The sequence below is a fragment of the Cryptomeria japonica genome, chromosome 8 (genome assembly GCF_030272615.1).
Source record: "Cryptomeria japonica chromosome 8, Sugi_1.0, whole genome shotgun sequence".
Lineage (NCBI taxonomy): Eukaryota > Viridiplantae > Streptophyta > Pinopsida > Cupressales > Cupressaceae > Cryptomeria > Cryptomeria japonica.
In genome coordinates, this window is record NC_081412.1 from 137,544,906 (window position 1) to 137,556,486 (window position 11,581).

Consider the following 11,581-nt stretch of genomic DNA (forward strand, 5'->3'; position numbering starts at 1 on the left):
TGTAAACAAAAAAGCTACTATATACAGTCGAAGCAGATATGAGATCGTTCTTCCCGAGAATCAATGTGCATGCCTAGAAGTTCAATGCTACTTCGTGTCTTGCCGACACCCTTTAGAGGCTTTAACAATACCAATCGGTCTTTGATACTTCGGTGATGTAACGTTTGAGCAAATTTTGCAAGTGCAATAATCATAAAACACGTAGAGATGGTAGAACAATATACATACTGATATATTCAAACTTCAGATCTTTCTGTTTTATTTGAACAAAAAAAGATCAAAAGCTAAGCATACATGGAGTCATAATGATGTATTTCAATAAATATTAGTTGATTATACATCCATCCCACGGACGAGAATAAAATTAAGATAAATCTTGAAACGTTTAAAATTTTAAAATGAGCTTCTCACCCGGCACAGGGAGCACTTGCATCTCCTAACAACAATTTGACGAAAGCATCAAGAAACTCAAAATATCTTCTTCTCCAGTTCCTGCACACACCGAGGATTCCGATTAGGACTCCAAAACCTAATCCGCATCCTAATCCCATTCCCACCTTCCACGATTTCCACCAGCGATATGCTCTGCCCTGAACATCTTTTTCTCCTGAAGAAGGTGGAGGAGAAGCAAAACATTTTGTGGGCAGTGGCTTGCCGCACAGCTCTGGATTTCCCAGGAATGAAGATTCCCCAAAGGTGTCCAAATGGGCCGAATCAGGAATCCTTCCCGACAAGTTGTTGTTGGAGAGATTCAAATAGCCCATGAAGCTAAGTTGTGAGAGTGTTACAGGTATTCTTCCGCTCATCCGATTAGAGGACACATCCAACGCTTCCAAGTTCACTAAATTCCCAATTTCGTCTGGAATAATTCCGCTGAATTGATTGCAAGAAAGATTTAGATTCTGTAAACTTTGGAGGTCTCCTAAAGCACCTGGTATCTCACCACTCAAACTGTTTGTAGATAGATCTATGGAAGTCACAGTGGAAAGGATGTACTTATACGCCCTCTCTGCACCCTTCACCATGAGATAAACCTCTTCTTTGTAGTACTCTCCATATCTGAGCACGGTGGGTACGGAGGAGCTAAGGTTGCCACTCTTTATTGCAGTCAAGTTTGAAAGATGAGCAGGTATGGTACCCTGCAGCCTGTTCATTGCCAAGTCAAGAATTTGTAGATTCTGTAAGTAGCATACCTGGATCGGTATCTCACCCTGCAAATCATTAGACCTGAGAACTAGTATCCTGAGCTTTGAAAGGCTTCCTATCCACTGGGGAACTGACCCGGATATAGAATTGCTGCTCAAATCCAGAATTTCAATGTTGCTGCAGTTCTGTAGAGACAAAGGAATCTGACCCACCAGACTATTGTCATTCATGTGCAGTACCTGGAGTTGCATCAGTTTTCCCAGCTCCGATGGTATCTCTCCTTGTAGTTCATTATTTCCCACATTCAGTACTCTTAACAAAGAGCAATTCCCAACGGTAGACGGCAACTTGCCAGAAAGTTTATTGTCGGAAAGATCTAGGACCTCCAAAGACTGCTCTGTCTCGCAAATGCAAGGAGGAACTTGGCCTTCAAGTTTATTGGATGCCAATGATAAGAAGCGTGAAGAACGCAGCATGGCGCAGATTTGTGTGGCGATTGTACCCATTATGTTGTTGATGGAGAGATCAAGTGCCGGAGGAAAGCCTGCAGCAGAAGATGGAGGAATCGGCAGATTCCCCTGCAACCGATTATCCCGTAGATCAACATGTTTCAGCGAAGACACGTTATAAAGCTCAGGGGGTATTAGGCCGTCCAATTCATTATGCGCCAAAACTATCTCCTCCAGCAACGGAAGATTCCACAGCCAGGAAGGGATGTGTCCCCTGAGGGTATTGTTGGAGAGATTCAGTTCCTGCGTACTATGTTGATTTTGCAGAAAGGGAGGAAATGCGCCGTCTAACTTGCAGTGAGATAATCTCATCACCTGTAACTGGAATGGAGGAGTCCAGTTTGAGATTATAGCGTTGAGGGATAATTCATTATTAGATAGGTCAAGATATTTGAGGCTCCTCATGCTGCTGAAGTGAGACTCTGTGATTTCTCCACTGAGGTCGTTATTGGTGAGAGAGATAAAGGTCAATTTAGACAATTGCCCTAAAGAAATTGGAATCGGCCCTGTTAAGCTGTTGTAGCTGAGATCCAGTTTTCTGAGCGAGGGAAGTAGCCCCAGTGAGTTTGGAATTTCTCCCTTCAAAGAGTTATCTTTGAGATCTAGATGAACCAGCGAAGAAATGTTGTCGATGGAGGATGGAATGGAGCCCTGCAAGTCATTGCTTGGCATCTGGAAAAGGATAAGGCTTTTCCACTGCCCTGCAAAAATCTGAGAAACGTTGGCAGATATTTCATTAGATCCTAAATAAACATTTTTTATATGAGGGAGATTTGAGAGCTCAAATGGAAGAGAACCATTGAGATGTGAACCGGTCATTTGCAGAGAGACTAAGCTAGTCATATTTGTTACCCAACTGGGAAACTCAGAATAAAACAAGTTACCGTCCAGATGCAGAATTTCCAAGGATGTAAGATTCTGCAGAGGAGCAGGAACCGCACCTGTGAGCCCACAGTCTGACATCGTGAGATTTTTGAGATGAGAAAGATGACTTACTGATAATGCCCACGAGTCTTTCTTTATTGCCGACAGATCAATGTAGTCAAAAGACAGATCTTGCAAAGCCGTCAAATTTGAAAGCCATGAGATATCAGAACTTGACAAGGTAGAGGAAGAAGAAGAAGTGAGATCCAATACTCTCAAGCTTGACAGATTCCCCAGCTGCCATGGAAGGCTGCCTGCGAATCCTGCTGTCGACAAATTAAGATATCTTAACTTTTTCAGCATACCCAACTCCAGTGGAATTGAGTGGTCTGTAAAATTGTTGGAACTAACATCCAAATACTCCAAATCCCTTAGCTCAAATAGTGCAGGATGAAAGAAACCAGTTAAGCTCTGAGGATCACCTGTACTGCCAGAATTGTGTATATCAACAGCAATCACATGGCCCGTCTGTGTGCTGCATAACACCCCACTCCATTCACAACAACTTGAGGAAGCATTCCATGAAGCCAAACGCCCAGCAGGATCATCTAAACCACTTTTAAAGGCCAGCAGAGACTGCACTTCCCAATTCAGGCAACGTTGTTCAGATTCAACCAGAGTGGGCATCAGGAAACATGAAAAAATTATACAGTAACTCCATAGAATGATGTCGAAATTGAAGGATTTCCTTTGAATTAGAACCATCATGACTGCTCTCTTTACGCATTGCTTTGATATTTCCGTTCTCACGACACAACTTTTAATAGAATTTGTGAAAGCCGTCAAGAATTTAAACACGTTTCAACAAGTAGTTTAAACCAATTATTTTAACAGAAGCTTTGGTTGACATTTGACCGCCGACCGCCGACCGCCGCACACAATTGCTTACGTCACACATAAATTTTTTTGCTATCTTTTGTCTTATATGGTGTTCAGTCAATACTTCTCATTTATATGTACATCACGTATGAGACTAGTCAATGAGAACGTGGCCTCAAAAAGACAAGTTTATCGACACACAGTTTACTAAATTCATTGAATAAACAATTTCACGGAGAAGATTTTTTTATTTATTAGCCAATTATTTAGGTCGACGTTTCCCACAATAGAATTCCTTATTAGTATACCAAATCATCTTGAATATGAACAAAACAAAAACAAAGAAAGACAGCGCGTTGTTTTCAGTTTCTATTTTATTTGCAACAGTGGACAATGCAAGTAGAATACTTTATTCAGCTTGAAATTATTTGAGTAGGCTGTAAATGAAGATTCAAAGCTTGAACAGTCTCAAGCTTCTCATAAAGTGTTCCAAGCTGCATTAATATTTATATTTTCTAACTTTAGAAAGAGAAAAAAAATTTTTAAAATAATTGTATTATGATAAGTTTTATGTCTTTAATTTGTCATAATATATAATATAATTTATATTACAATTAGTGTTATATAATATCTCTTATAAATAATTTGATGTTTTGTAGTCAATGTGTGTGGAGCTTATTCTTACCATAAACAATCAATGCATTGTAGTCACACGGATTGTTTACATATGAGACTCACTCCCACCATAAATAACAAGCACATTAACTAATTTTTGTTTTAATCATCTAAAATACTTGATGATACTTAGAGATAAGAAATGATGCTAGGCAATCCAGTTGATCTGAAATGTTGATATAAACCCTTAATCGGGTTCATATTCAAAGTCGAAACCTCCCCATTTCGTCCTATGGATGATTTTCTCTTCTTCTCAACTATGGAATAAATGCTCTATCCCAAAACCCTCTCCCTAAAATGTTTGGCAATGAATGAATTGATGAGGTTGATGGTGATTTTTAGATTCTTAACTTTCCAAATTCCAATGTTTAGTCTACCTTGAACATTACTTGGTTCTTTGGCCCATTTTGACACCTCATATCCATGTTCCACATGTCAGAAGGACAAAAAAAAAAAAAAAACACATCTCTAGGACTTCAACTTTGTTCTTATGTTTAGAACTTTAGAGGACCAAACAAATGATTTTGAAGCTAAATTATTCTGGGCGTAGGTATGTTATTCTCTAATAAAAAATCCACTTATTTTGACATAATCTGATTCATTTACAATAAAAAGCAATTTATTTTATTACATTTAGGGGATAGAAGGTTTGTAGGTGGGTTTGGATCTCAAAAAGATTTGTTCAAAATTTCAGACCAGTTTTTATCACAAGAGGGAGTTATAGCTTCCACTAAGATTTCTCGATTACCATGTGGATATGGGTGAGGTGATCTGCAAAGAGTCATCATTTCAAGTCAAAAACTCGTCCAATATAAGAGTGTTTACTGCTTAGCAAATGGTATCTTTTTTTTTCCAATGGAAATTTGAAAAGCCATAAATTTTTGAGATCTAAACATTTCATTTTTCAAGCAAACAACATGGTCTATTTTCAAGGCTTGTAGGTAGATGATCATCCATAAAAGGATTATTTCACTTTGATCCTTGTAGTACTCCATTATACAGGAATATGTTTAAGGGACGGTAGGGTATGGGAAGCCTTTTGGGAGGGAAGGAAATTAAAAAAACAAAGAAATTTAATATATATTGGTCATTTCAATTATTTGTATGATAAGGTGTTCACAATATTCATTATATAACCATTTAACATAACATTAGAACTAACTGGGAATTCACAAGTATTCTAGAATTATTTTGTTTAAACTGTGACTATCATCTAAGATAACTAGTCATCACTGTGACTGACAAGAGGCATCATTTGCACCCCCCAATAGTTGAGGCACAATTTACATGACATTTCTAGGCAAGGGGATATTAGGGATGGCCAAAAAACCCCAAGGGATGTATCCCCTTGTATCCCTGGTAAAAATATCATTTACCAAGTATCATTTTAGCAATACCAATATCTATTAGAAGTTCAAAGTGCACATGCAATAAGAGAACTCACTAATTGTGTAGCAGATACAATCTTGTAAGTTCATATCTGGATTAAGAAAGTAGGTTGTTATTGTTCATATTTATACTAATCCTAAACTTTTATGTTCTACTTTTATCTACTAATGATCCTAACCATAGAAGAAGAAAGTGTATAGAAACAACTGGTTAATTTTTCATCAATATTATGATAATATAATTATCATTACTATAAAATATTGGAAGAATAATGGAAATCTAATGATAAAGGCCAATATATAATTGAAATTACGAAAGGCCAACTTAGGGTCGATATTGTAAATTGTTGTGTGTAACTGTGGTCTATAATAAACAAAAAATGCTTTGACACTCTTGTATCCGTTCTATATCTTACAAAATTTGAATATGAAATTAAACATAAATGATAACTTAAACTGTACAGTAAATTTAAGATTATGTAGGAATTGAAAATCATGATACTAGAATGCTTGTATGAAGTTATTCTTGAAATGTAAATTATAAAAGTAAAAACTAAAACTACAGTATGGGTCTTCTGGAAGATTGATATAAATTGCTAACATAACTTAAAGCTCAAGTGTTGTATAGTTATTACTAGAAATAGAGAAAAATGATACATAAAAGAAGAGAATCACTTTCTAAAGAGCTTATGGTTGCAGAGTTGGTCCAAAACTAGGAGAGTATGGATGTTGTCTTGGCCCAAAAAGTATGAGACAAGTGCACAGGTATTTCATCAAACATGCTCTACAATACCACCTAAGAGTATTTATAACATCTTTTCGAATTTGAATATTTGTCTCTTGCATGTGAAATAATTTCAAATAAACCCTCAAAACTTGCCCTAATAGAACCACAAAATTGAGTACTGAAAATGCTACAATAAGCCAGAGACTCATGGCCCAACCACCCTTGGTACTCAACTCCCATATCAAAAACATGTACCTATATCAGAGACACATATGAATGTCTCCTGGCGTTAGGAAAGTTCAGATAACGTTTATTAGCATCTCTATTTTTACATCTTTGTTTAGGTGTTGCAATGCCCTTAACATGGTCATGTTGGGGAAAATTGGTTCCACAACATTTGAATGATGTACTGATACCAAGAAATCCAAATAGATTATTGTACATATCATACTGCAACAAGAAGAGTAGACAAAGTACTCCTCAAAACTTGTATAAATAATTTCAAACAGCAACAAAAAAATGTTATATAGAAAGAGCTCTCTTCTAATGTTCTTTTTGGGCCCTCAATTAACTGATGGTTCATTATTGGTGAATGTGGAGCGTTGATCAACTTTTATTTATTTTTGTCCAGGTCCTATAAATAATCTTGTGAGTTTTTAAGTGTTTTTATAGATTCAACTATGAATATAGCTTTTCTTATTCAAGGTTATTGTAATTTTTTTATAATAGTCTCATAGACTGACATAATAGGTAGTTAGCTTAATGTAAGACAATAATATTTTGATATATAGAAAGACACAATAGGCACAACCTACATACAATTCTTAGTAATTATTTATTGTGCAACATATGTCTATCAACACAATCTTCTTATTGAACATTATAATTTTTGAATGTTTATTTGCAGTGTGAAGCAACATATATTTGTTGCAAAATGCGTGGATAGGAATTTGCATCCCCCAATTCCAAAAAAAAGTGGTTTCGGGAGGTTTGCAACAATGTTGTCCCAAAATGACATACAATATGATGACATATATTTCATAGATGATGAATTTTGTTGATTTTGTTCCAAGCAATCAAACAATGAATGAATCAGCCACCACTGATTTTCCTCCAAGTACTCAAACAATGAATCAATCAATCACCGTTGATTTTCCTCCAAGCATGGAAAGGGAAAATACAAAAATATACACCTATACTCCATATGATAAACAATAAAAACTTCAAGATAAAACACCTATGGTTCCTTCTCCATAGAAACGAAGGACACGTTGGAGCATTTCAGATACCATAGTCCTTATAGAAGCACAATTGAATGAGAAAGACGTGTTTTTCAGTGGTGGTTCGATGAAGAAAGCTACTACATCTACTGAAAAGTGGGAAATTGTGCAAGAGTATTGTTCTCATCATGGTGTCTTCCGAACAACAAATCAATGTCAAGATCGATGGGAGCATGTTTTGCCAAACTGTAAAAGGATAAGAGATTATGAGATGCATATTCCGTCTGGCCATGATAGCTACTAGAATATGCTTAGCAGAGAAAGAGTAGAAAAGAAACTTCCACCAAACTTTCCAAAATAATTTATGGATGCAATGGAGATCAATTTTGGGACTGATAGAGCTATTGATCTAGGAAATATCACTATTGATTCTTTTGACTATAATTATACATCCCGTGACAAAAAATCTTCTCCAAATGAAAATGCTCCAATGGATGAATCTGATACAGTGAATGCAACATGTCAAGGATCAATACACATTGACAATGAAATGGAAACAGGCTACACAAGCAAAAAATGAAAGTCAACATTCAAAAAAAATAGTATGAAAGACACCATTCTTGAAAACAAAAAGCTGGTTGTTTCTACATTGCAGCTTGTTGAAGAGGATCGTAATAAACACCATGAAAAATAATATGCTCTAGTGGAACAACGATTAAATAAGGAAGAACTAAATGATGAAAAGTTGATCAAGTTGGAAGAACAAAAATTTACTATGCAAATGAACCTAGTTGTTGCCCTTAATTCTATTGGGCAAGCAATGCTTAAGATATATGAATCTTTTTCTAATGAAAAATGATTCACCTTAATGTTTGTACTTATTAAGGTTAAATTTTGTATGAATTTAAATAAGAATTTGTATGACATTTGCAATATTTGCACTTACTCTTTACAGTGCAGTAATGCTGGAAATTTATGCTTATGCTCAATTGTCATTTAAATGTAAACATCATAATTTTATGTTCCATTGCAATGATATTATCATTTTCTTTGATTAATCTATTCATTCTATGTTCGTTTTCATCTAAGAATACCGAGTTGTTAAAGGTCTTCTTTTGTTGCTTAATATTATCAAAACCATTGAAAAATATAAAGTTTTGAAAAAGTCAATAGTATTTAAAATCTAATGAAGTGAGATTAAATGTAACAATTTATGACGTGATTCACATTGTTCTTACTCTACAATATTAGACCAAAGAAATTTGTTTGTAAAAACTCTTATGTTTTTCCTCTATCCTATTTGCAGTGCTTGTTGTTGGTTTAATAACAAGTTAACAATTTTAGAGAACTAGCTTCTTTGTGTTGAGTTTTGACGATCAGAGATGTAAGTAATTAGACATATTAATTGGGTACTCGTTTAACCACAGGCAATGACTCAGATCATTGTTGCCCTCCCAACCATAGACGATGAACTGGTATCGTCACCCCCGAGCACATTTCTTCTTAAAAGACCTACTTGTCTTAGAAATGATTAATTGTGAAGTGAGTGAAATTGTACCTCATATATACATGGATGATACCCTTTCACAAAGGGTCGACCCTCATGACTCAAGCAATAATTAATTAAATTCATTTCATATTTAATATATGAATTGCTTCATCAAGGTCGGCTCATAAATATAAAACATAATGTATTAATAGGTTTGGGATATCTCTCACTGCTAACCACATACATATATTTTATTCAATAAAAAATTACTAATTGTGTTGCTTTTATATTGACAGAAGACAACCTCAAAAATATCAGGCAAAACTAACTCACACGCTGCTTGGAATAGATGATAAATGCCAATGTATGAAATTATGACTATGTTTTTTCTTTAATTAATTTATGTTAGTGTACATTTCAACCTTTTTTAACATAATATTTTACAAGCCTTACAAAAGTTTAAAGAACTTTTTTGCATTTTGTGGTTTTGTAGGGAGGAGATCAGTACCCCATAATGAATTTCAATTTAGGAAAAAAAAATAGAATTTTTTTGTCATTGCATCAAATGCTATTCAATTGGCATTGCAAATTTGGAATGATATTCAAAATTCAAAAGGTATACAAAATAATTTAAAATAACGTAGAATAGATTTATTTGAAATAAGATAATTGTCAAACATGAAACCAGATGACATGGAATAGTTCTTCATGCAATCACTTTTGAGCTAGAAAGTGACATTGTGGGAGCTGATTTATCTATTTCTTAATGGGAAGGAAGGATTCAAGGTGATTGGTATGTCAAACCACTCTCTTCAAATTGGTGGAGCCACTACATTTCCAAGTTAGATGTGATGATGAACATTTTCACAACATTTTTAAGTTGCCTTATGCATTGTTTCAAAACCTTTGTGAAATTTTGAATTATGACCTAAAGCAAGGTGAACTACCATATTCATTGGCTACAACTATAAGAAGTAGGGTCCTTTTAGTTGAGAAATAGGTTGCTATTGCAGTTTTACAATTGTCATTTGGGATGGCAACACTTAACATTAATGAACTATTTGGTTGTGGAAAGTCCACTATGGTTAGAGTTGTAAATAAGTTCATTAATTTCTTTTATATTCGATTTCAAATTCATATCCAATGGCCTAGTAACTAGATAGAACTTGAGCATGTGAAAGAAGGCTTCCATCAAAAACAAGATTTTCCAAATTGTTGTGGAGCAATAGATGTGAATTGCATTCAATTTCATCTTCCACCTAATGAGTGTTCCTCTTATTGGTTTGATCGTGATCATAATTATAGTATGTCGGTGCAAGCAATTGTTGATAGCAATATGTATTTCATGGACATTTTTTCAGGGTGGCCTGATTCAAGAATTCTACGAAATTTAGGTTTCTATAGAATGTCTGAAGGTGGACAGAGATTAAATGGACATCCAATGTCAATCAGCTCATTAAATATGAGAGAATATATTATTGGTGATGGTGGATATCCATTGTTGCCATGGTTAATTATACATTTCAGTGGAGGTCTGACAACTAGTTAGAGGGAATTTAATTTCAAGTTGTCATCAACAAGTATTGTGGTAGAGCGTGCATTTGAAAGGCTAAAAAAATGTGGCAAATTTTGGAATCAAAGCAGTGGCATCAAAATTTGGAAGTACCTCCAAAAAACATTTTTTGTTGTTGTATATTTCATAATATGACATTAGATGTTGTGCACGAGGAAGATGATACATATGATGATTTTTTTTTTTAGAATGGAACAAATATGGCAACTAATGAATTAGTTGATCTAGTCGCAATACTTGTTCAAGAAGCGTTAATGACTTTTGTAAATGGTGATATGAATAATGTAAGCATGTAGAACTGTAAAAACCAGAAGCTTAATTGATTTATAAGGATATAATAGATATTAAAACAAGTTTTCAATTTTGAATTTTTTTTGGAAATGCTTGTATTAGTTTTGTTAAGTTTTGATTATTTTATGAATGTTGAGATTTCAGTGTGGGAGCTAGGAGATGTCAAATTCATATTTAGTTTCAAAGTGGAATTCTTCAAACCAACATTTATTTTTTTATAAAATACTAACATGTAACACGATACATTTGATACATGTGGCATTCTGGTTTAGGTACCTCCAAATGTAGAGGTGCAGTGAAGACATTGTATCTGGGAAAAGTCCTTTGTATGATTTAAATACTTTTTGGGACTAATCTAAAGGACTCTGCATGGATATATAGTCTTTTTTTTCAATTATTTATGGAAAATTCATCCAAAATTTAGAATGAATATTGGGTTCTGTTAATTTTGATTTACAATGAATGTAGATTTTATTTACTAGGATTTGATTTATTTTATGTTATTGCAGGTAGGCTTTTGTACAGTAGTAAAAATATCCCAATGTATTGTTATTTAAATGAGTTCAAAGCTACACATTTAATTAATCAACAAAATAGAGTGTTGTAATTAAAAAGTATTAAAACAAATATGCAAAAATAGATACATATATCTCTATGTAATTGGTGGAAGAGTGAAATACCATATAGTTTTCAAATAATATAAACAAACATGTTTTTTATTTTTAAAATTAAATATATTTAAAAGTATTAAAAATAAAATTCATGATGAAAATTTCATAACTTGTATGGATTGTAACATACATACATATGGATCTAAAGA

The 11,581-nt window shown here is 34.3% G+C and overlaps 1 protein-coding gene across 1 annotated transcript; it reads right to left on the reverse strand.

Annotated features, from left to right (window-relative positions):
* Window positions 1-407: 407 nt before the first annotated feature.
* LOC131032283 (receptor-like protein EIX2) lies at window positions 408-3,206 on the reverse strand. Its single transcript, XM_059210228.1, has one exon. It carries the CDS (start codon window positions 3,204-3,206, stop codon window positions 408-410), a length of 2,799 nt encoding a protein of 932 aa, XP_059066211.1.
* Between the last annotated feature and the right edge of the window lie 8,375 nt (window positions 3,207-11,581).

What these genes read in the sequence shown, in the direction of transcription:
- LOC131032283 (XM_059210228.1), bottom strand. Translation starts at nt 3,206, where the DNA reads ATGCCCACTCTGGTTGAATCTGAACAACGTTGCCTGAATTGGGAAGTG.